At 36.8% G+C, this 27,137-nt stretch overlaps 1 protein-coding gene across 2 annotated transcripts in view; it reads right to left on the bottom strand.

Annotated features, from left to right (window-relative positions):
• The window catches only part of SEPSECS (Sep (O-phosphoserine) tRNA:Sec (selenocysteine) tRNA synthase), a 50,264-nt gene that overhangs the window by 7,777 nt on the left and 15,350 nt on the right, over positions 1 to 27,137 (bottom strand). For both annotated transcript variants that reach the window (XM_035005204.1, XM_035005205.1), the window contains 7 exons: positions 26,869 to 27,023; positions 24,438 to 24,556; positions 23,960 to 24,118; positions 20,763 to 20,916; positions 17,774 to 17,876; positions 10,120 to 10,249; positions 9,895 to 9,986 (listed from right to left, as the gene is read on the bottom strand). In XM_035005204.1, coding sequence (XP_034861095.1) covers positions 9,895 to 9,986; positions 10,120 to 10,249; positions 17,774 to 17,876; positions 20,763 to 20,916; positions 23,960 to 24,118; positions 24,438 to 24,556; positions 26,869 to 27,023 — 912 coding nt within the window. The remainder of the gene's footprint in view (positions 1 to 9,894; positions 9,987 to 10,119; positions 10,250 to 17,773; positions 17,877 to 20,762; positions 20,917 to 23,959; positions 24,119 to 24,437; positions 24,557 to 26,868; positions 27,024 to 27,137) is intronic.

Genomic DNA, 27,137 nt, shown 5'->3' with positions numbered 1-27,137 from the left:
GAAGCTGCCACAACTATCAGAAACCACAGGATTTAGGTAAAGAAGGCAAAGGAATAGCACATTTCCTGCCTGGGGGCTATTATGTATCTATCACAAATCCATCCTCTTTTCAGAACCTCCAGGGTGACCACTCTAGTCCAAGCAGCCATCAACCTGTTCCCTGGACCACGGCCAAGATTCTAAACGATTTCTCTACTAGCCTTCCTGCCCCTCTACAATCTGTTCTACATGCAGAGGCCCTGCGTAGTCTCTGAAAAGCATAATGCAGACCATGTCCCTCCCGATGACTGACTCCCTTCTGTAAGGATTACCTAGAAATGAATAGCGTGGCCAACATAGCCAACTGGGCAACTGTCACCCCCACATTTAGGACAGCACTGGCCACATCAGCCTCCTTTCCAACTGCTGAACACGCCAAGCTCCTTCTAGCGCCAGAACCTTCATGCCTGCTTCCCCTGAACTCAGACAGCTCTTCTCCAGCAACATTCCATGGGACCTCCCTTCATGACTTCCCTATTAATGTACTCCCAATCTCCCTCCAACCACTACATATTCTGGGTTCTCCGCTATACTTATCACAATCTGAAATTACCTCATTTACTTGCTTAAATGAGTACTCACTGTGACTACCTACTCAAAGGAAAACTTGAAAGCAGGGACTTGGTGTTCTTTACTACTGTTTTCCAAACACCAAGAAAAAATGTGCCAGACTTTTCATATGTAAGTAACTTAGGAAAAAGTAGTTTAAAATGCATTTCCTTTAAATTGCACAAACTCAAAATTAACAATTCCCTCAACTCAAAAGAATACAGGAACTAAAAATGAAAAGTTGTATTCTTGGTCCTACTCTGGAAAATAATGCATATCTAATAGTAGAAAATACAATAAAAATATTACATACATGTGCACATGTACGTAAGCAGTTTAACAAAGTTTACAAAATATTATAAATAAATATTAAATTGGCAACTGTTTGACCTAAAATTATACTTTCTTCTAGTAAGCTCTTTATAAAGTGTTAAAATAAAAATCTGCCCAAATAAGTCTTTCCTGAAGAAGCCCATTTGCACTGACCTCCTCCAAGTCATAGTCAAAACACATAAAACTCTAAAGATACACCAAAGAGCCAATAGCCAACAGAGGTGGACCCAAGTAAAGACAGTAGGAAATGATATTTCTACTTCAAAGGCCACAAAAACTGCTTCCATTTTCTCTAAGGTAAAGGTTAGATAGTCTGATCCTACTAAATCCTTCTTTTGTTAAGATCAAGAAGAAGAAAAGCCTACCAAGTTTGTTAATTATTAATGAGTCTACTTAAGATCACAAACATTTTTACCCTTGTCAACATGGTATATTTTATACTCTGGTCTGAAAAAATATGTAGTTATACCAGTTATATAATATATAGTTAGCTATTTCCAAAAAAAAGAGGAAATGTTTCCTTAGTAACACCCCTAGAGGGTGCTTTTAAACTTACTGATGCACACATGGCTATTAAAAAACTGAGATTTTCCTAATATTCCATTTCTAATAACAAATCAGTTTTAACCGGTTCTAGCAATCACTTCCTAATGCCACTAGAATTCAGTTTTAACTGCAGCTAATATCTTTAGACTACAAACATAATGCTAAGGTAACTAAATCTTACACATCACTAGTATGGGAGTAATTAGACAAAAAAGAAAATACTTGTGAGTCAAGTTCACATCCTTCTGCAAAACTCTGTGTGAAGGGTTATGAGAGGTAATCCAATAAGCAAAGAAGCTTAAATATCTTAATGCACAATATACTGAATCCTACGATATTTGACAGCTTAAGGTCCTAAATGCTCCCCCATTAATATCACTACATTTAAAAAATATCATTTAGGAGACTGTACACTACTACTTAGCTAAGCAGTTTTTTCCTGATATATTAAAGATACTACAAAACCTGCACTATTTTTTTGCCACAGTTAAATCTATAACTGACATTTATTATAAAATACTTCTGTAAAGGGAGAAATTTATAAGCACCCAAAGCAAATGTATATAGAAAGATCTTACTTAAAAGAAATGAAATAGTATCGATTTTCTATCTTTTGTGCTGTATTTAACTTAATTTTAAAAGATTCTTCACCAGAGATAAACTGAACTGCATACCTGAATGCTAATGTCAGCTGTATTTCTAGAATAAAAATACAAAACTTTACGCCATAGTTCAAGATGTTAATGGAAGGGAAGCTGAATTACATGAAGCATTATCTTTCACAAACTGATCTGCAGTCATAAACATTTAGCCTCTCCTTCCCCATAACCCCCAAATGTGCATAATTCACTAAATTTTAAGGGAAAATGTCTTATGTATCATGTTTTCTGAAACATACTGTTGCATGTTACAAGAGCAGATGAAAAGAGAACTTCGCAAATTATCATAATACGTCTTGGAGGGTCAGTAATAAATCAAAAGGGAAACAGACCAAGTGGTCTAACATGTCCACAATGGCATGAAAGGGCAGACGGACAGGAGACTGTGGGTACAGCTCCACACACACAGAGGCCCATATGCGCAGACACGTGGCTCTGCCTGTGACCAGCTGACAGGACCCAGGCATCCTCAGCAGGCCGGGCATCTCAGCCTAAAGCACGGCCTCCAAAAACCCTTCTGTCGAGGCCCCACAGCCAGGCCTGAAATGCCACGCTTTTGTTGAGATTCAACAACTCCACTTTTAGGGCGGCAAATCTCCTCATGTTTCCAAACTTAGCTTTGTCATAGGACAGTGTTTGAGGCTGTATGTCTGATGTTCTTCTAGAACTTAGCTTGTCTCCCAGAGCCTCAGCTAACAGATGCTAGCCGCTGGAGCAGCCATCCGCTGTCATTCCTCTTCTGCACTTGTCCAATTCAGCAGCTATTTGCAACAAGGAATGATTACCTGCTTGCCCTGTTCAGCAAAGCACTCTTCTAGAAGGAAAGCTAAGCAGAATGATGGCCTTCTCCAGAAGCAGAGAGAAGTGAGGAGAAACTTCTAAGAGCGATCTTTCTTTTTGCAGAGAGAAACTCATAGAGATGGTGTCTTAAATTTTAACCCCTTTTCTTAAAGGCCTCTTCAGTTAAATCCATGGCCATTTCTCCCCTCGGTGAAGATGTGTGGATCGGGAAGGGGCTGAGGGCAGAGGTTCAATCCACACACACAGTTCCACTCTCTCTGATCCTTTCACCCTTCAAAGAAGAAGGCTTGAGAAGGAATGGCTTCAAGCTGAGTTCTTGTCTGCCTCTACTGTGAAAAGATAAAGCCTTTTCTGAAGAGATATACTAGATGAAATACCCTCTAAAAATATTGTGATGAATAAGGGCACAGCATTATAAAAAAAAAAAATCCTAAGTTTTCTCTTAACACTCCTTTTTTGGTACACAATAACACCGATAATATAAAAAGGAGCTCTCAGTGATGGTATATAAATAGCTCTGGCTGAAGCAAAAGAGCTTTACGTCAGCTTCTCCAGAGCTGAACCGATAAACTATCACGATTAAGTTTTCACAGTTCAAGAGCAAGTCCACTTAAACAAAAGAGGCCCTTACTTCTGCAACAAATCCAATAAAAAAACAATATTTATGCCACATATATGCAATTACGGTTTATCGAGGACATCCACATTTTCCAATGAAAAGATCTGCCTGGTGAATGAAGTTGTTAAAGAGTAAACTTTTATTCACTTACAATGACAGAGTTCTCAAAGGAGCGCTTTACTACTCAGGTAGTCTCTAAGTAAAGTCTATGCAACGAATTTTAAATAAAACCAATTAATATATTAGCGCCTTTGGGGTTTTACATACCTCCAGTAGCTAAGAATAGAGGGTCATGAGATCAGCATTTTTATGGCTCCAGTGCCCAGCCCAGAGCGGGAAAGCACTCCCTCAATGCTGGATGAGTGACTGGAAGCAGCGAGAAGACAGTGGTGAGACATGAAGCGCAGAGGCTTTAGAATCACACAGACCTAATCAGACAGTGGCAGCTCTGGCACTTTTTGTGCTCTCTGGATGAGTACTTAACACCTCTGAGCCTCAATTTCATCTGTAAAGTGGGGATAATACCTACCTCATAAACTTGCTGTAAGTTGTACATGAAATAATGAGTGTAATAAACCCCACAGAGCTCCTGGCACACAACAAACATTCATAAAAATGCTCACTTTCCACCCACCTACTGTTCCGTCCTAAAAGAGTTTTCAGGTGGGGCGCCTGGGTGGCTCAGTCGTTAAGCATCTGCCTTCGGCTCAGGTCATGATCCCAGGGTCCTGGGATCGAGCCCCACATCGGGCTCCCTGCTCAGCAGGAAGCCTGCTTCTCCCTCTCCCACTCCCCCTGCTTGTGTTCCTGCTCTCTCTCTCTCTCTGTCAAATAAATAAATAAAATCTTTAAAAAAAAAAAAAAAAAAGTTTTCAGGTTAAAATAACTAACATTAGTGGGGTGTCCGGGTGGCGCAGTCGGTGGAGCGTCCAACTCTTGGTTTTGGCTCAGGTCATGATCTCAGGGCCATGAGATCGAGCCCCACATAGGGCTCTGCGCTCAGTGCACAGTCTGCTTGGATTCTCTCTCCCTGTCCTCTGCCCCCCACCTCACACTTGCACGCTCTCTAATAAATAAATAAACCTTTTAAAAAAATAACTAAAAAATAATAACTAACATTAGCTGGCAGGACTCTTACAGACACATGTTAATACCCTGTAGCTATAATCCTATTCTTGTCCTATCCCTGTGAATTCTACTCTACTCCATCTAGATAAAAGGAAAAGAACAAAGTTCTGGATGTTGCAAAGAGAGGTTACCTCTTGACATCTGAGATGGAGCCATCCAATTCATAAATATCACTAGAACATAAAATCTGGCCCATAAAATATTTATACAATGATGAACAAAGTCCCAATGAGAAGCAAAGCTAGGCTACCTGCTGGATCTATTTACCAGTTAAGCTACATATTCCTACAGGTCATTCCCAAAGCAGGTGGATTTTCTTTTTCATGCTAAGCAAAATGTACACATGCATGAAGCCTGAAATCCTCTAAAAGTAGCTGAAAAATTTAAAGTCAAAACCTAAATATAAAAAATCAGAAGAACTATGGCATCACGGAAATTCTTAGATTCCAACAGAGCACCCCTGAAATCAACAAGTCCTAAATCCTAAGGTAAGGAAATTATTTTGGAAGAGGACTACCTGCTAGAGAGGAAGACCTACTCCCAGAAGTACCTGTTACACACAACAGGTCATCACCATTTTAACTCACTTCTTTTCACAAATTTCCAACTAAAACCATATAGAGAAATATTTCTATGAGAACATCTAATTCATAATGTAAGTCAGTATCAAAAAGTTAATTTGCTTTCTAATTTTCCAGAAAGATACTTATTCTGTGTAAAATAAGAGATGACTATACAAAACTAAACCTAGGTGTTCCCAAATACCTTCCATTAGTTCATTCAACAAACATCTGATGAGCACCTACTATATCAAGCAAAGGACACGAAGAACAGAGGTATGAATGCAAACTCCAAGGTTGCACTCCAAGACACTAGTCTCCCAGACTACCCATAAGCAAGGACCAAGTTTCATTTCAGACACCTGATGGTGATTTTGAGGGGCATGCATTCAGATAATCAGCTTAATTTGCTAGTTAAATAAATTTAACTACAAAATCACTCTCAAGACCTATAGTAGTTTATTAGAGCAAATATACACTATTATTAGTTATCATATATAGTTTCAATTCAAGAAGAACAGAAATAGGAAATACTGAATAGTACACTTGCTTGGTATGATAATAACAGCATATAAAAAGTTTTAAAGTTTCTATCTACATTATAAAGAATAATCTTTAAATGTCTAACTTAAAACTTTATGTCATAGTCTTATCAGAGCTATTATATATTCCAAAAATCTGCAGAGGGATCATTGAAAGGTAAAGAGCAGCAACAATATAAGAAAAGACTATAACTAGGATAATTTAAAAGATCAGATAACAAGTTATATTATTTTTTTAACAAGTTATATTATTAAGCTTTGATATTTGGGATATTTATGCAGTCTGTCTCAAACTCCAAAAAATATTATCTACCTATGTGTTAAAATGCTAGGACATTGTTGTTTCTTCTCTAAGTTTCTGTTACACATACAAGTGACCTGTGTGCCCACAAAACAATGGGTTTCAAACTAGGATGTGCATCAGATTCATCAGGGAAGTTTGTCACAAATGCAGTTGTTTGAACCCCACTCCAGACTTCCTGACTCTGAATTTAGCTAAAGGAAAGCCAATCTGATGAAATGATCTGGAACAGACTCTCCAATAACTGGCATAGTACTTTGCTTTCTAGACTCAGTCTAAAATACCCTTTAAGAGTTCGACAGTTATTTTGGCCATCCCTTCTAGTTTATGATGACACCATAGGAGTCTAATAAATGGACGAGTTGTACTTCTGTAGAACAGATGTCGCTTCCTCAGGGCGGCCTTCCTCAACCCTGCCAGAACTGGCTGGCTTAGGTGCTACACGCTCCCATACATTCTGCTTGTCCTTTCATAATGCCAAACAGATTTATAATTGTTTATTTAATATCTAGATTTCCCCTGACTATAATTTCCATGATGGTAGAGACTATGTGAGTCTCATTTGTGAATTTACTTTAGGGCCTATGCATAAACATTTCTTTGTCTGAATAAATGAACGAGCAGAGCAAGGTCCAATACTGCCAAAGTAATGTGAGACCAGACTATAAAGGATCATGATGGCAGGCTAAGGAATATGGACTTTGTCTTGCAGGCCATCAGAACCCAAAGCAGAATAACTTGAAGAACTTTAAAATATTAATCTGGCACTCTGCTATAACATAGCAAATTAGAGTAGACTAAGACTGGGGCTCGGGAGAAGAATTGGTCAATTACTGTAAGCATCCAGCTGTGATATGTTAAGGGCCGGAGTTAGGGTGGTAGCAGCAGAAGTGGAAAGGAGGAAATGAATGTTGGGAAACATTACAAAGGACTCAAGGGTGTAAGAGAAATCAAAAGTATCAGTGTTAGAAATCTAGTTTATTTTTTTTTTTAAAGATTTTATTTATTTGACAGAGAGCGACACAGTGAGAGAGGGAACACAAGCAGGGGGAGTGGGAGAGGGAGAAGCAGACTCCCCGCTGAGCAGGGAGCCCGACGTGGGGCTGGGTCCCAGGACCCTGGGATCATGACCTGAGCCGAAGGCAGACGCTTAACCAACTGAGCCACCCAAGTGCCCCAGATACTCTAGTTTAAAACGGAAAAGGATGTGTTGGTTCATCTCACAGCCAAGTCTACAAGCAGACATGGCTGGATCCAGAGACTCAAATGACTCTTAGTTCCATTTTCCCTCTCATATTCTCGAGTCCCAGGAAGGCTTTCTTGGCATGGCCAGAAATATGGCAGCTGAGTAGTTTACTATCTGCAAAGCAGCAAACCCTCTCGCTCTCTAAAGGATCTATCAGACCTGCTGGAAGGACTCCACCTCCACATGCCCACCTGTGAACCACGCTAGCCAGATCACATGCCCACTCCTCTGAGCAAAGCAGGAAGGGAGGCTGTGATTGATAGTCTCAGTAGGATCACCTGGAGTCAGGGAGGGGCCGTTCCCAACAATAGTGATTCTGCACAAGCAAATGGCTTATATCCTTTCTAAAATATAACTGAGCTTTTTTGGCCAAGACCACTAAATTTATTCATTGTTTTTGCCGCCTTTGGGTATTAGTAGACCTAAGTCTTCAGATTTATAGCTATATAAGATAACTACATAGCTACCAGGCTAGACTATTTATCCATGTAAGAAAAAAGCAGAAGAGTTTAGAGGTTAAGACAGAGGATTAGAGGCCCAATTGCCTAGCTTTAAACCCATGTCCCACAATTTACCTCATATATGTTACTTCTCTATCCTTCCATTCCCTGTAAAAATGAGGATAACGGAAACACCTGACAAAAAAATCTGTGAGTTCAAGTATCTTTTCCACAGTGAAACAACCAGCTATAGGAGAGCTAAGGTCCACTGACATCTAATACAACTAAACTCTCATATAAACAATATAAACCCATGATAGTTTTGCTCATCTATAATCAGGCTTCATCTGTCATATGGAAAAAAGGTTCCTTGGAGGATTTATTGAGGTCTTCTCTTAGCTACAATAATCTATGACCACGATGATTACCTTTGGGAGTTTATCAAACTGGAGTTTTAATCATTTGAAAATCTTTGTTAGGTTTATTGGGGCATAATTTACATATAGCAAAATTTCAGAGGCCCAGTTTTTAGGGGCCCACTTCCATGAATTTGGACAAACATACAGTTATGAAACTACTCCCACTATCAAGATATAGACCATTTTCCCATCCCATGAGTCCCCTCCCTCAACCCGTGACTCTGGAAACCACTGATCTTTTCTCTGTCCTGATATTTTTTGCCTTTTCCAGGGTGGCATATAAATGAAACCATACAATATGTAGCCCTTTGAGTCTGGCTTATTTCATTTAGTATAATGCATTTGAGAGCCGCTGTTTTGTTGCTTATATCAGTAATTTGTTCCTTTTTATTGCTGAGTATATATGTACCACAGTTTGTTTATACACCAGATGCTGGGCATTTGAGTTGTTTCCAGGGTTTGGCAGTTATGAATAAAATCACTATAAACATTCATGTATAGGTTTTTGTACAGACATAAATTTTCATTTCCCTTGAGTAAATAGCCAGGAGTGGAATGGCTAGTTTATATGGTGAGCATATGTTTAACTTTATGAAAACTGCAAAAGTGTTTTCCAAAGTTACTGTACCATTTGTGTTCTTACCAGCAATGTCTGAGAGTTCTCTACTCGCTTGAGACCTTTGCCAGCATTCAGTACTGTCAGTTTTCTTTATATTAGCCCTTCTACTAGGTGTGTAGTGGTATCTCCCTGGTTTTCAGGTGCATTTCCTAAAGACTGATGTTCAGCCTCTTTTCCTACATCACGTAAATCTTAAGAGAGGTCCTCATAACACAAAGTAAGCAATTACTTTCCTATGGACTGAACTGGTGGAGGGAGAGGGGTGACTAGAGGAAACTAGGGAACAAAATTTTTCAACTTCTGTTACATATTCATAAAGCTGTTGAGAGGATCTATCAGATAATACATGTAAAATATCTTAAAATACATAAAGTACTATTATAAATCTAAGGGACTTTAATTGCTACTAAATGTTAGAAACTTACACAGATACAAAAACTGTACCAGGAGCCTCTAGCTCTCCCAGATGGGAGATAAATAAAACATTTTAGTCTGACCCACCCTGCCAACACTGTCTCTGTCTACAATTTTGGAGTTGTCCTGAATTAATTAAGCCAGTTTTTAGTGTTGGAGACAAAGTCCAGTTTTCATTTCTTTTCACAGCCAACATAATCAATGAGTTCAGCATTCCAGTAATGACAAGGGATGAATTTATTATTTTAGAATGAGAAGCTGACCAACTTCTGACCGTTCTTCCTCCTGTGACTGACATCTCACACCTATACAAGTCTTCAGACTTCCAAAAACAGAAAGAAAAACTTGTCCGTTTGCCTCTCAAGACCCTCTATCTTTAAGTGACACATGACCTGAATCTTACTAAACTAATATGAATCTCTATGTAGAAGTTTCTCAAAAAAAAAAAAAAAAAAAAAAAAAGGCAAACTCACCTGCCCAAGATCCCTCACAATATCTGAACACACAGGAGACAATGATTAATTGAAAACCAACTGGAGTGATTCCAGATCAAAGTAAATCCCCTAGGACCACACTAGCTATCTATACTCTCAAAGTGGCAAACCAAAAGGCAAAAACACCAATAATTTGGAATAATTTTAGTCAAGGGTATTATTTTACACCTGAAGGGAAAGCTTACCTTTCTTTCTTTTAATAGCTTCTTATAGCCATTTGATCCAAGTGATAATAAAGTAATAAGGACATCTAAAGAAGGTGAAGCTGAAGCTCTTCCTGAAATAAGATAAAGTTAACATTCAGGAAGGGGGTAAAACACCTTTAGAAAATAAGATTTATTATAGTAGCCTAGTACAAATGGATTTTTGTTTGTTAGTTATTTTTTCTGTAGAGCAACTGATTTATTTACCTGGATACATCTTGCTGATTTCCTGAATGAAGGAATCATTAAAGCCAGCAATTATAGCGCCACCTACCGGAACCATAAAATTTTTGTCCAAGCTCTGAACAAAAGCATCTATTCTGCCAACCCGAGCCCCCTAGAATGAAATAACATGTAATGTTACATATTGGCTTCTAGGAAAAGAAACAACTGCTATTAAGAAATAAATACCATCAAACAATGCATGAAAAATCGGAAATAGATCAAATATCTTATTTTCTTTGTAACAGTGCCAATAAAGGATTTTTAAGTATGAAAATGAGTTTTTAAATGCTGCTCCTCTTATGTGAAAGAGCACTTTATTTGCAAACTGTTTTCATACCAAAAAAAAAAAAAAATCATTAAATCCTCACAACAACCTTGGGAGGAAGGCAGAGTTTCAGTATTAGTTCAGGTGGGAACTCAGCTTTTCACCTTAAAGTTGGCTAGGAGAGTAGATGCCTCCCCACGCCTCTCATCTGTGATCTTCTATTTGACAATAAATGCCAACAGTGGGTCCTGCAACTCTTAAATAATTTTAAACACCCTCTGTGAGTTCAAGAGTGGCCACCATAATCTAAGGGACAGTAGCCACTCATGTTGCCAATCAGTTATACATTTAAGTCCTTCTCTTTGATGCTGGGATAATCTACTACCTGCATGACTACTTTAAGCAACAAGCTCTGTTCCCACCACCACTCAGATCACAAAAGAGGAAAAAAAAGTTTATTTTTAACATCAACTAATGGAATTTTTTTGTATACTCTTGGCAATGTTTCTATATAACTCACGTTTCCTAATGTTATAATCTTAGATGATCTCAGTCCACTGCAAATGAACTCCAAGTGAAAATCTAATATTCCAGTGAAAAACTGAATACTTACCAGAAATGTAAAAACTAAGTTCTAGTCCCCATCCAACATAGGCTGTGACCTTCTATCCAATGCGCTTCAATTTTCTCCTCTTAAAGACAGAGATACTATCTAAATTTCAACTAAGATCGTTTTTTCTTTATCTGTAGCAACAGACTTTCAATCTGTATTCACAATCTACATTCCTATTAATATTATAACCACATTTGACCTTCATCTTCACACTTTCCCTCCACATCTATATCTCAGGGAGAATAGAAAGAGCAGATAGCTGGCCTAATCTGAGAGACCAGATCCAGGCAATAGGGAGAAGCACAAAAGCAGGAAAGGGAAGCCGACTACTTTGGAAGCTACTGCATGATTGTTTAAATCTTAACCTTTCCCTGTTACTCTTCTAATTTCCTCATAAACTATGATCAAAGAAACTCTCACCATATCACAGGAAAACAGAAAGAAGCATATAATAACTAGTAGAATAAATAACCAAACAGCACACAAAGTAGTAGAACGTAAAAATAAAGAGGAATTCTTAGAATTGTCTTTTATTAACATTTAAGTACTGTCCAAGGCTTCCTGAGAGAAATGTGAGCCTCAATCAGGAGGAGGAGTATTAAGAGAACAATCACTGCCAGAATTTGCTAGAACCCTTCATCACTAAAACACAGAAAGCATAAAGGGCAGCATACTCCGTGGCAAGAAAACAAACAGTCTCACAAAAAACAAACGGTTTTATCAAAGAAACAGAGTGAATAAGCCCCAATATGTACCTACATATGTTTTAAAAGAAAAATAAAACTGCAAATAAATGTGGAAGTGAAGTATGGAGTTGGGTTTTTTTTTTCATTTTTTTAAATGAAAACACATTTTTTGCCAGTTTTATTGATATAATTGACACATTATGTATAAGTTTGAGGTGTATGATATGATGATTTGATATATGCATATATAATGAATGGATTACCACCGTAAGTTTAGTCAATATCCATCAAGTATGGCTTAATAAGTTAACTGCTTAGCGAAAAAGAAAAACAAAAAAAACCAGCAAGCTGGACCCACTCTCACTAAAGTCAGAGGAAAAAAACCCCAGAAGGCTGAAGGGGCTTAAATAAAATAGGGAACATAGGGGCATGTGCTATGAAGGGAAGGGCTGCCATTTATCAGTTCATTCGTCTCCTTATTTACTCACAAAAGAAATATCTGGGCACCTATCAGCTGCCAAACATTGCTTAAGGTTCTAGGGATAGTGGTAGCATTAATAAAACAGATAACTGTTCATATAATAATAACTTCTGTCAGAATTTACTGAGAACTTACTTAGCACCAGGCACTGTTCTAAGCACTCTACATTCTTAACCCATTTAGCCCTCATAATAACCATACGAGGTAGATGCTACTATAATAGCTATTTTACAGATGAGAAAATTAAGGCACAATAAAATTAAAGTGGCCTGCCCAAGGTCAGAAATGTACTTAATAGCACAGCTGGGACTCAAATCCAGGCAGTTAAAGCACCTTACTGAAAGTCACCCAGGAAATCAAAGACACAGCAGGAACTAAAAGCTAGGTAATCTGGAGGAAGAGCCCATGTTTATAAAATAAAATATTATTCCTGTGGCATTTCCATTCTCCCAGCTACCCAAGCCAAAGCCCTGGAGTCCCTGAATTCTCATTTCCTCATACCTCACGTCTGATTCATCAGCACACCCTGTAAGATCCACTCTCAAAATACATCTGAATCCAACCATGTCTTAACCCTTAACGGCCATCACCCTGGCCCGGGCCACCGACACATTTCACGTGGGCTCTGCAACAGCCTTCCACTCTTGCCTTCCTATAGTCTGTTACCCACATAGCAGCCAGAATGAGGGCTGAAAAACGTAAATGACATGTCACTCTCCTGCTCAAAACCTTCCCGTGGTTGATGACCATACCAAGGATAAATTCCCCAATCCCTAGCACACCTCAAATCTCTTTACTACCATTGCTGTCCTCATTTGTCCTGATCCAGCCATACTGGCCTCCTTCCTTCCTTACATCCTCCGAGCACACTCCTGCCTCGGTCTTGGCACTTGCTGTTACCTTCTGTCTGGACTCTAGAAAGCTGCAGGGCTCACTCCTTCCTATCACTCAGGGTTCTGCTCACATGTTACTTCCTGGGAGAGGACTTCATGGATCACTCCATCTAATCTGACACCCCCTCCCCAATCCAGAGCATTTATCAAGACCTGTCATACTTATTGTTTACTGTCTGCTTCTGCTCCATGAAGATAAGGATTCTGCTGTATTCACTACTGTATCCCCACTGCCTAACCTGATGCCTGGCACATGAGGGGGAACCCTGTAAATATCTGTTGAATGAACTGACAAGTAGGTCTGTGAATAAGTAGTATAACACCTACTTTTCCCAAATTCTTAGTAAGCGAAGCTGATGCTTCCCACACTTTGGGAGCTTTGCAATCCATTCTGACTCTAAAATAATCAATCCAAGTATTTCTGTGACTCTACAACATCCCTCTCCATTAATCTGTCCTACCATCCATATTCCATCAGTCTCCTAAATTAGTCAGTTTAGTATATAATCAGAAGTATTGGTTCTTCAAAGCCACCTTCCTGGGGATGACACGTGCATACCAGAATGTTTTATATGCTCTTCATTAAAACATTCTGGGTGTCACCTTTAAAATAAAAAAAACAGGGGGCAGTGCCTGGGTGGCTCAGTCAGTTAAGCATCTCCCTTTGGCTCAGGTCATGATCCCGGAGTCCCGGGATTGAGTCCTGCATCGGGCTCCTTGCTCAGCGGGGAGTCTGCTTCTCCCTCTGCCCCTCATCCTACTCTCGTGCTCTTTCTCTCTCTCTAATAAATAAAATCTTTCAAAAACATAAAAATAAAATGAGTAAAGCTGAAACATTTTAGTTATAGCTCTTTCTCCACTAATTGTTTGATTACTACAACACTATCTTCTCAAGAAAGTATTTGTAATTTCAGCACTTTGTTTTTTAAGAGAAAATATGAGGCTCTGAAGTCACACTGAACTAAATGGGTCATTTTGTAGCTATGGGACCTCGGGCTAGTCACTTAATCCTTCTGAGTTTGTTTCTTCATTTGTAGAAAGGAAATAATAAGTACACCTTAAATTGTTAGGATTAAGCTAATAAACTTTAAAGGTCTAAGCAGGATGCCTGACAAATGGTGGGTACTCAATAAATGGCATATATTACTAAGAAGAACTATTTTTTTAAAAATTGGTTTAGTACCAGGTTCCCTATGAACATCTTTTTTTTTTTTTTTAAAGATTATATTTATTTATTTGACAGAGACACAGCAAGAGAGGAAACACAAGCAGGGGGAGTGGGAGAGGGAGAAGCAGGCTTCCCGTCGAGCAGGGAGCCCGCTGCGGGGCTTGATCCCAGGACCCTGGGATCATGACCTGAGCTGAAGGCAGACGCTTAATGATTGAGCCACCCAGGCGCCCCTACTAAGAAGAACTATTGAGATGAATTAAATCTAACTGTAATTTTTTAGAATGTCATGAACAGCAACTAGCACTCAATAAGACCCAAGTATTTCTTTGGTTCAAAGCAACAGTGCTACTACCTCGTCTCTTCAGGGCCAATTTGGTAAAATTAAAACATTTAAGTACTGCTTTTCTTCTTTTAAGAAATGCTCATTTTGGAAGGTAATACAGTATCTGCAACAATACAGTAACTATTTAAGTATCACTCACCCACCTTAAAGTGTTATTTTCTGGCTAAAATGTTAGTAAAACCACCTCACAAATGAAGAGAAGCGATGACCAAGTAGGACATTCGTGACGTACAACTCCAACAGCACCTTTTACGTCAGATCCTGGGGCTCACTGTCCGTGTCTTCATCTCTCCAGTTATGCTGCCAGAGTTTCTAGTATTCAAAATTATACTGCGAGCACAACACCACTAAGGACTTCTGGGTTAAATATGTAATATTTGAGCAAATGTTTTGGAGCCACAGAAAAGATCATTATGAAGATTTTATAGGCATGTGGGGAGTACAGACATATAATCTATAAAAATTAAATATATTTTTTGCACAAAGTTTAAAAAAAGTAACACTAAATGTACACAATGACTTTCACTATGTAAAAAGCAATACACATATAAAAAAAGAGAAAAGAGTGAACACCTAAATTATTAAGGGTATTTGTTAGGGTATAGGATCATGAGTGATCTACTCCTTCCTCACTTTCTGAACTTTTAGTAATGCTGATATACTTAACTTTCAAAAGAATTGAGGCTGCTAAAAATTAAAGAGGAAAGGGGGGAAAGGGAGAGGAGAAGTAAAAACAAATCACTGAAATAAAATGTTTTTCAAGATTCCCAGTATAGAGGGCGCCTGGGTGGCTCAGTTGGTTAGGCGGGGGTCCCGGGATCAAGCACCGTATCGGGCTCCCCACTCAGCCCAGTGAGGAGTCTGCTTCTCCCTCTAACCCTCCCCCATCCCGTGCTCTCGCTCTCCCACTCTCCCTCTCTCAAATAAATAAATAAAATCTTTAAAAAAAAGATTTCCGGTCTAGAGAATTATACAACCTTTCTCAGCTATCATTCTCATTGGAGAAAATCTAGTCTAGAATTACAATGAAAAAGTTCCTTAAAAAGTTAAGGAATAATGGAAAAGGATACAAAAGAAATGATAAATAGTCTTCCTCTGACATAACATGCCTACCCAGCCACTCTACCCCTGGACTTCTTATGTTATGTAATCTACTTCCTCATTGGTTAGGCTAATTTGTGTTGGGTTTCTGTTACCTGCAGCCAACTGCATCCTAACTGGTACAACCTTTGAGTAAAGAAGTTAAGCAAATCAGTTAATACTATCATATAAACTACATTTATATGAGAAATGATACTAGTACACTCCAAAAAAAATTTTTTTACCAGCTAGGATCTACTGGAATAAGAAGCATTCACCATTGCACTGGAGAAGGCCACAGATAATCTGTGAAAAAGTCTTGCCCACATAACACAGACCACATGTGTATCCAAACTGAGTATGTGATTAACACCATTATGCACATAAATTATGTAACTCATACATGGATAATATCTATCCACATCTTAACACAGTATAAATAATCACTGTAAGTAGATATAATATTCCATTTATTCATCCAATTTTTTTCAGGAACCAGTTACTGAGTATCAATTATGTACCAGACTCTGTCTTAAGTATTGAAGACACAAGAGTGAACAAAACAAAGTCCTTTCCCTAACAGAATCTTAATTCTAGTTACTATCAATAACTAGACAATAAAAAAATAAACATCATATCAAATGGTGAGACGTGTTATGGAGAAAAGAAACAAGATCAACATCAATTTTAAGAAGCAGCCAAATTTTCCACACCACTAGGTAAGAAAAAACATTGTCAATTAACATTATAAGATACAACTGAATCTAAGACACCCCAGTTTTAGAGATATTATAATGTGGAAAAATATGTACCTTAAAATAAAGGAGTATGATATAAAATAGGAAAAGGGAGACAGAAAATGCAGGCAAGAAAAAGGAACCTGTAATTTTAGATAGGTGTCTGAGAGAGGTAAGAAGCCATGCAGCTCTCCAGAAGAGAGTTTCACTGTGAGGAAGGAACAAGAGCAAAACCAGGGCAGTGGGCACACCCATGACACAATGGAGGAACAGAAAAAATGTGCCCAGAGACAGCAGGTGAGAGAGAAGGCAGTAGTAAATGAAACTGGAGAAGCTGCAGAGGCCTGAATACACAAAGGCTTGCAGGCCATGGCTATGACTCTTATTCTGAGCAGGATAGGATGCCCAGACGTATTTTCAAAATAAGAATCTAAAACAGGGGTGCCTGGATGGCACAGTCTGTTAAGTGTCTGACTCTTGGTATCGGCTCAGGGAGTGATCTCAGGGTTGTGGGATCGAGCCCTGCGTCAGGCTCCATGCTCAGCACAGAGTCTGCTGGAGATTCTCTCTCCCTCTGCCCCTTCCCCCAACACGCATGCGCGCGCGTGCTCTCTCTCTCTCTCTCTCTCACTAAAATAAATAAATAAATCTTTAAAAAAAAAAAAAGAATCTGTGGGGTGCCTGGGTGACTCAGTTGGTTAAGCGTCTGCCTTCAGCTCAGGTCATGATCCCAGGGTCCTGGGATGGAGCCCCCAGTCGGGATCCCTGCTCAGCAGGGAGTCTGCTTCTCCTTCTCCCTCTGCCTCTGCCCCTCACCCCACTCCTGCTCTCTCTCTCTCGCTCCCTCAAAATAAATAAATAAAAATTTCTTTAAAAAAAAGAATCTAAAACAGATGACTAGGATCTGGTTGATGCTTATAAAAACAAAATCATAACATTTTTTTAAAACCTGCCAACTCCACAGTTAAACACTAAAATGTTTATAAATGAAGCCATTTCCAGCCTAGGATAATAAGGTTAAGTGATTCCTTAAATATGGAATAAAATCATCAATATAGTTTTAAAAATACAATAACCCAGTATATTAGAAAAGTGAGAACACTGGTAATGAAATAATCTCAGAAAGCTAAACAAATAAGCTACTAAGTATTTCTATGTTGGTCCTGACCAAAGCTACCAGTCCAATTACCAGCAAAGAAGAGTGGCTTCTACTATATTGATATTAGATGCCAATTTCTAACGCTCCATGAAGTTGAAGATGCCAGAAAGTTGATTTTACTCTATTAAGTAGTAAGAAAAACAAAAGGAATAATCTTGTAGTGTGTTAAAATCATTTTTTCTTGACATATCTTTTTAAACTCTCTTACCTGCTGGATGAGGTGCATACACTTTGAAGACTGCACTCCATAAGCATTGTTGACTATATGGGGAATGCCGTAATTAGCACAAATCACAGCCAGTTCTTCTAATCTACAAACATAAATATTCAACAGAAAGACATATTCCTTCTGTGCTTTTATAAATTACAGTGTGAGAACTTTTTTAATTCAATAGTTATTCTTAATGTACACTAGGAAAAAAATGGGAAAACTGAAATTTCTACAGCAGTAGTTTAGCATAAAATTCAGCAGCAGGCACTTTAGGATAAACCTAAAAAAGCTTTTAAATTAATGTTACCAATAAATGGGAAAACGGGTATTTATAAAAATCTGTATAGATGGTAGCTTTTAAATCACTTTAAAATTTCCTATATAAAAAGCAAGAAGCAGATTATAATGACCCCTTCACAAGGTGGTATGTCATTTTTAAATGCTTTTGGTTGCTTATCATACTAAAGCTAATAGCTGCAAAATAATTAGCATGTCTTGAAATCTTAAGAAATCTTACATTTAACATCTCATAAAGTAAAAAATACATTTTCAAGTAGACTTTAATGTATTAAAAAATACAGAACATTAAAATGTTTCAGTACCAAAATAACATTTTCCAACAACTTGCAACTAAAGAATCTTTTAAATAGCTGCTGGTTTTAAATTCACTCTTATTTTTCATTTGACACTCCTTATATTAAAACAATTTGAGAGTCTAATTCTATGCAAAGTAAGGTAATAAATTTCAATTGGAGTGTAATAAATGACGTTCCTTTGCAAAATCAAATACTACTTGTGACTGAGGCCATTTCTAATAGAAATGTCTTCACATGCTATGAAGCTAAAACTAAATCCTATGATTTAATAAAGTTGAATTTTTTAAAAAATGTTCTTTCTACAATATAAAGAATTTGGAAGCAAAGCAATAAAAGTTCTTTCCCATAAGGATGTATTTCAAATATATATTATATAGTTTTATTATTTGTTTTTGCAAAACACATTTTCTTTTTTAGATGCACATTATGTTTTTAAAGTACAGATAGGAATGACATTATTCATCTGTCAGAAGTTTTCAATTTACTTCCTTAAAGTATTATGAACTAAAAAGTCATTTTATCATTCATTTTCATAAACCTTACAAATTGACAGAGAAACGTTTCTATTACTCAAATTAATCAGATATTGTTTTTAAAAAATAGACTTTCTGGGATACAAACAAGTATTTTCTTCATAGAAGTCACTTTTATATGTTTGTGTACTAATAAAAGCATTTCTTAATAACAAAGCTCCTCGAAAGGAAGATGCTATGATAACATAAAGTACTATTTTTAAAAGAAAAAAAAATCACTTGTGAGTTGTTTTAAATATTCAGAATTTACCAAATCTGCTAATATTTAGAGGATGTATAAAGGTATTTAATGAAAGGCAAGGAAAGACAAAAAATATTTTCTATGTGGATCAAACTGTATTGTAACTTAGCAGCCAATTTAAGATGTTTGTCAGGTAGAAATGGTAACCTTTTTTTTTTTTTTAAATATCCTTTGACTGATTTTGCCCCACAATACTCTGTCCAATTAATTAACTGATAAAGACAACATATATATACATATACCTATTCAAGTTAAGACTATAAAGAATAAGCTTAATGCAAAGAAATCAAAATATATTTTAAGTTTAATAAAATCAGAAATTCAAACATATTACTAATAACTGTGCATCGCTATTTTCCTAAAGTTCACTTTTATCAGAAACATTCATTATATAACACAACGAAAAAGTGGCATATGAGAATTTTGCTGATAAAAACCTTTGTGATTTTTTCCCAAAGGAGAGATAATACATGTAAAAGACTTAACCCTATACCAAGTATACTGACATCTAAAAAAAAAAAAACAAAATGAAACAAAAACTATCCTCAAGCATAAACAATCTAACACAATACCCATATGCTGTTTTTGGAAATGTGACTTATTTCTATCACATTAAAATTTTTTGAGATAGCAAAATCATCAATGAAGAATGAACAGAGATGCTTATATAATATTTCAATGCAAATTTAAAAACTGATTGGTAAGTAATGAATAAACAAGGAAAGCATACGCAATATAATCTTAAAATGGAATTCAGAGTCACAAATGAAACAAGGTAAATTTTCAAGAGCATGGTCTTAAAACTGTCTCTTAAAACATGCCTATAAAATAATAAACAGTAACATACATTCATTAATGCCAAATTGTGTGATTCCATGAATTAAAACTAAAGTATAACTTGATCTTAAAAAATAGCCCAAAGTCAATATAGTTTTTACAAATTATTAGCACTTACGTTCAAAATGTTAAAATCAAACAAAGAGCTGCTGTCAAAACTAGAAATCTGTATTACTATACCCAAACCTATTACAATTTCAGAATAAAATTTGCGGATATCCTTTAGAAAAGTAAACATTTGCTTTTTTTCTTTTTGCTTTTATTTTCTTAAATATATGCATTTTTCTCAAAATGCAAAGATAGCCACTGTGTACGTTTAAGTGTACATGTGAGTTAATCTTCCAATTAAAAAATTCAAAAGGCAATAAATAATCCTAAAATTTCCTATTCAAAAAATCTGTTAATCTTACACAGGAAAACTAACTGTAAAATCAAAGAAATGGAGACAGCAATGAAAACAAGTAAATCCAACATTATGCTTAGAAACTTCTACTTAAATAATGAGGAAAAGATGCAAAGAGATCAGAAATAGAAAAAAGCAAGAAAATAGAGATGCTCTGTGTCTACACAGGTTATAAAGGGATCTCCACTTGGTATTAGTTTTTTTCCTTCTTCCATATTAAATTTTTATTTTCCCAAACCACCATGCTGTTTCTCCACTAGTCCATTCACCTATTTACTGCCCAATGTTACTTAAGCATCTTTGAGAATGAGTATATCTGCATTTCGTTTAAAAGACCCGATGAACACCTAAAGGACAATATTTGCAAATGATTTACCTATCAGGCACCCTTGGAGCAAAACAGGATGTAGTGGAATGAACACACAGAATGGAATCAGGCCCAAGTTCCCGAACTTTAGCCTCCACTGCTTTCAGGTCTGTGCGCAGCTCGTCACCTTCTAAAACATTCTCTATCACCACAGGCTCAAAACCTAACCAAGCCAATCAGAAATCAAAATGTTAGATAAACTAAAATAAGGGAAGATCCTGGAACTCTACAAAGCAGTGCTATTCCACACAAGAACTCCAAATCTGGTCAGTGAACCCTCCCCAAGTAATAAAGACCTGGCTCAATACTGGTAGGAGTCAAAAGCAGGCCAAAATAATGTGAAGGACTAGTAGACCACAATTAGGACCACAAATCTATTTAACACTTAGATATGACTAGAAAGACTAATTCTGGGAAGGAAAACAAATGTCAAATAGAGACCTATAAAAGTAATAACACAGTCACTGATGACAAAAAGGATCATTTGGTACAATTCAATTTCAGACCACAGAAAAGTAAATCTACTCATTTCTCTGGCAACATTTCATTTTTAAGTTCACTTTATTTCAGAGATGGACAAGAATAAAAATATAATTCAAGTATTAAAACCAATCACAATCATCAACTTAATATTTTACTCCTAAAGAAAAAGTAATGAATTTTAGTAGCCTAATGATTACTGACCCATCCCATAGTTCACAAGGGCCTTCTATATAATTTAAATATAAACACTATTTCTCAATTTTCAGTTGAATTAGCACATGATCAAACTAGCACCTGATCAAAGGTCTGCCCAAATAATAACTATGTAATCTTGTATGGTGAATATTTAGGTGTCCATAAACTTCAAGAGTTTCCTGTGCAATATATAGACTAAACAATGCCCAAAGCACTTAGATAACTAAATATTTCATAATGCTAGTAAGTACTTAGGGTAAAAGTAAAATCTAATTGCTTGAGTCTTACAAACTGGATAGAAAATAAACTTGGGAAATTTTACATGTAATGTTATTATGTAGTCACATCTTCAGTCTTCCCAAATAGCAAATCTATAGCAGGCTGGACTCATACATTTAGGTGCTATACGAGATTTAGAAACCATTTAGCTCAACTAACTCATTTCAAAGATAAGGGAGCCAAAGTTCAGGAAAATTAAGTGGTTTCCCCAAGGTCACACAGCAAATTAAAGCACAGTTATGAGCAAGTAGTTTTCTTCTATGTTTTATAACCCATGTCAAGTTGTCTGCATTCTATCTATAGAAATATAAAAACCTGGCCACTATAAAATGATCAATTATGTTGGTTCAGAGATGTCCAGGTTTTAGATCTATACCTTCATAGCTTTTAAAACAAACAAAACTTAAATAAGTAGTGCTTCCTAATGACAGCTAATTTTCTATTATTTTTCAAATTCTCTAGACCCAACCCTATTTTTGCTTTCAAACATTTATAATGCAAGGTTTTTTTGAGAATACAACTATCTTGCTTCCTAAGAATATAGGCTATCCTAAGAAAGGATAAACTGTAAATTTAGTACAAATCCTAAGATCTTTTGGAAAATTTTCCAATTTTTCAATATGGCAATCTTTCCCATAAGTTTGGTAGTAGTTCTTTGGTTAACAGGATGTAAATAAACAGACTTGACAACTTTATACCACTTAAAGTAAATGAGTATATCTTTTGAAAGTCTATCAGTTTCTACTATATGTCATAACTATGAATCCCTTTACATGAATTTCTTTAGGATTATTTATGTGGTTTAATTACAGGCCAATATAGTTCACTTCATATAACATACTGAAGCTATTCAAAATTAACCTTAAATTCCCAAATTCACCTTGACTTAAGCAAGCTAAATACTAAAATACCAACGTAAAGTTTTTGTCTCACCTCTATGTAATGATGCCTGGGTCCTTACACTCTGATTTATGGTAATAATTTATATGTATTCTACTTATGTATATACAATCACCATTCCTGAAGCCCCTTAGCACCCTTTATGCTCCAGGGATTACTGCTGGGTATTTCATATGTCATCCTGCTTAATATCAAAACAATTTTATGACAGGTAATCACATCCCCATTTCAAAGAATAGGGACATACGATACAGCCATCCCACTTCGGAGTATATATCCCAAAGAATTCAAAGCAGGGACTCAAACAGTTATTTGTGCACCCATATTCACATCAGCATTATTCACAAGAACCAAAAGGTGAAAGCAACCCAGGTGTCCATCAATGAATGAAAGAAAGAACAAAATGTGAGATATAAATATATACAGTGGAGTATTAACCTTAAAAAGGAAAGAAATTCTTGGGCGACTGGGTGGCTCAGTCGTTAAGCGTCTGCCTTCGGCTCAGGTCATGATCCCAGGGTCCTGGGATCGAGTCCCACATCAGGCTCCCTGCTCGGCAGGAAGCCTGCTTCTCCCTCTCCCACTCCCCCTGCTTGTGTTCCTGCTCTCGCTCTCTCTCTCTCTCTGTCAAATAAATAAATAAAATCTTAAAAAAAAAAAAAGGAAAGAAATTCTGATACATGCTATAACATGGATGAACTTTAAAGATATTGTGCTCTATGAAATCAGCCAGTCTCAAAAGGACAAATACTCTATATTCCACTTACATGAAGGACCCAGAGTAGTCAAGTTCATAGAGACAGAAAGTAAAATGGTGATTGCTAGGAACTGGCGGTAGTGGGGAGGGAGGAGTTATTGTTTAATGGGTAGAGATCCAGTTTAAGAGGATGAAAAAGTTCTGGAGATGGTGTTACCTAATGATTGTACAACCTTGTGAATGTATTTAATGTCATAGAACCATACATTTAAAAATTATTAAAATTGGGGCGCCTGGGTGGCTCAGTCATTAAGCGTCTGCCTTCAGCTCAGGTCATGATCTCAGGGTCCTGGGACTAAGCTAGCATTGGGCTCCCTGCTAAGCAGGGAATCTGCTTCTCCTGCTCCTTCTGCCTCTTCCCCCTCCCCCTGTTCATGCTTGCTCTCTCTCTCTCTCAAATAAATAAATAAATAAATAAATAATTTTTTTAAATAAATTAATTAATTAAAACTTATTAAAATAGTAAATCTTATTATGTGTATTTTATTATAATAAAAAGGTGGAATAGGAACACAGTTTCTTTTTCATTAATCTACCTCTATATAAAAAGGGTGAATTTTCTACATTATATATGTCATTTCTCTTCTTTTACCTGCAGTGATCATGGATTTAAAGCAGGACTTCTGGTCTATTCTCGGCCATATAATATACTTTGCCTTTGGTCTTTTATGTCGTAATGTTAAGAAACACAAGGTTAGACTCATACCAGTTGCCATGGGAACTACAAAGCAGTTGGTCACTGTAGGGACACCTAAAAATAAGAAGTAAAGGAGAAATTAGTTATTCCACTGAAAAAACAGCATCCTTCTTGAAGAAATGATAGAATTCTTCAATCAAATATAAGAGTTATAGACAGTGCTTCCTCTGTACTCGACCTCAGGAAACTCACTGCCAAATTCATCCTCTAGGCTTATGGCTCTGATTTTCTATCTTTTTCTAAAGGGTTTTTAAAAATATGTCTTTTCAAGAGCCATTTAGAACCTGTTTGGAAAGAGGCATTAATAAAAGATATTAAGCAAAGGTGTGTGTGGCTGGTCACCCAAAAGTATTATGATTAATATAATACATACCAGCCAACTTTATGATGTCCAGGACCAAAGAATTGGTAATTCTGTTCAAAAGGCTAGAACCTGCAGCTTTTGGCTGCACAGCAGAAATATCACCCGATCGTCCAATTCCATGAATGAACCTAAGCAAAAAATGGGCCAACAACTGAACAAAAATATTCGGTGTTCTAAGTAATCCACTGTATAAGTATACAGATACAATAATCAAAAAAACAGCAGAAGCAACACTTGACTATTACAGATACACTTCATAAACTATTAATAATGTAAAAATACCCTAAATTGAAACAAATTCATCAATTACATTGTGGTAGCTAGTCTCCAAAGATGGCCACCATCAATTCCTTTTCTCCCTATGCCCACACACTACTGCCAACATCAAGAGATGGAATCAAATTCCTCTTCACTTGGATGTGCACTGGCTTTAGTGACTTGCTTGGCCAGGAAGAATCTAGTGGAAGTGATGTTCTGGAATTTCTGATTTAGGTCAAAGAAGCCTTAAAGCTTCACCTGGCCTCTTGAAGGGCTTGCTCTTGTGGGAGCTCCCGCCTATAATCCAGATGCCATGCCAGATCCCACCTGCGGAGGCCATCTGAGCTCCCAGCGGTCTAAGTGAGTCAACCTGGATAAACTGCCCAGTTGAACCTAATGACTAAACTCTCAGCCAACATCTGACTACAACTGCATGAGAGACTGGAAGCACTAATTATCCTGCTTAGCCCAGTTAACCCACAGAACTGTGAGAGATAATACTAAATTACTGTTTTAAGCCACTAAGTTTTGAGGTGGTTTGTTAGCAGGAATGGAAAACCAGAATATATGCAACATTAGATTCCCTTCTTTCTTTCCATTTCCTTAACCAGAGCAGTGGATTAAGTTCCAATGGGGATGAGCTGCTATTTCAAATACAGCCTTAATTTAAAAAATATTACAGGTGTGGGGCACCTGGGTGGCTCAGTTGTTAAGCGTCTGCCTTCGGCTCGGGTCATGATCCCAGGGTCCTGGGATCAAGCCCCGCATCGGGTTCCCTGCTCCGTGGGAAGCCCGCTTCTCCCTCTCTCACTCCCCCTGCTTGTGCTCCCTCTCTTGCTGTGTCTCTGTCAAATAAATAAAATCTTAAAAAAATATATATATATTACAGGTGACCCTTGAATGGGGAGGCTAGGGGAGGCCTGCACAGTCAAAAATCTATGTATAACTGATTCCCCCCAAAACTTAACTACTCATAGCCTACTGTTGACCGGAAGCCTTACCAATAGCATAAATAGTTGATTAACACATATTTTGTATATGTATTATATACTGTTTTCTTACAAGAAAACAAGTTAAAGAAAATGTTATTAAGAAGATCATAAGGAAGAGCAAATACATTTACAATACTGTCCTGCATTCATTGAAAAATATCCACTTGTAAATGGACCTGCAAAGTTCAAACCCATATTGTTCAAGGGTCAACTGTATATACTCCTTGAAAATCAGTGTGCAAATCCATTCATTTTAAATTAGATGACATTATACACTTGCAAGATACCTCTGAATATTTTTCAAAATTAAAAGTTTGTTTGTACTTTATAGTTAGATCAGAAATCCGTCACTCTGCGATTATCAGAGAACACTAGTGTCATATTTCATCACCACTGAAACCTAATGTACAAAGCATTTTTTTACAAATATTATAAATCATGTTATCAGCCCATTTTAACCACGAATTTTTCATCCAAGTTCTAGATTCATTATCATTAGTTCTGACTGCAATGGTTTTGTTGAAATAAAATTCTACTATCCACAGGAAAATTTCACCACTGAAAATTTCAAGACAGGAGTTTTTAAAAGTTTACCTATATTTCACATAAAACTGGAAGAACAGAGAAATGATATTTGGAAACACTACCAATTAAATGGTTAGCAGATTGATGAAAAGCTTTCTAAAATATTGCAAAAGAAAAAAGTGACTTAATAATCTTAAATCAAGTTTAGCATACCTTTCCTGCATCTACTGCAACAAAGAAAGCTATTTATAAAATAGGATTCAGTTTAGATACTGATGAACATTTTAAAGTTCTACCTACGTATCATTCTCTAAAAAAACTTGCAATGTCAGAAAAGAAATACGGCAAACTATAAACAACCTTAACATATTTTAAACTCTTACAACCAAACAGGCTTATTATGTTAAGTGTATAGGCAGTATTGTTATTAAACACTCAGACATGACAGGATAACTAGAACCTTCACCGGACTGTCTTGAAAAAGCAACTACTTAAACTGTTTCCATCTCCCTGTTGCATCTGGTTTATACGCCCATTTGAATAGGGAAGAAGTAGGTCACCAACAGATATTTTATAATTTAATATGATTAGTATTAACACCATGGTTTTTAACAAAAAAAAAAAAAGAAAGAAAGAAAGAAAGGCTTTCTACTTTAAAAATATACCTGTAATGACGCCGAGCAACTAAGGCAGATGCCACTCTCCCTTCCCTTTCTCCCACACCACAATTGCCCAGGAAATTGTTGCTATCCATGATTGCAAGTTCATGTAAAAAAAGTTCAAGTGTACTTTCATCCCAACCATCCTCTGGACACTTGCCCTGAAAAAAAAAAACAAAAGCAAAAACCAACAAACAAAAACTTTTATTTCAGAAAACCATCCCCTAGAACCGTACTTCAATGAATTTTTTTAAACTCTGCAATGTGTATTTTGC

Source organism: Mirounga leonina, unplaced genomic scaffold (assembly GCF_011800145.1).
Source record: "Mirounga leonina isolate KUSES-001 unplaced genomic scaffold, KU_Mleo_1.0 Mir_129, whole genome shotgun sequence".
NCBI classification, from domain to species: domain Eukaryota; kingdom Metazoa; phylum Chordata; class Mammalia; order Carnivora; family Phocidae; genus Mirounga; species Mirounga leonina.
This window is presented reverse-complemented; position numbering and strand designations above follow the sequence as displayed.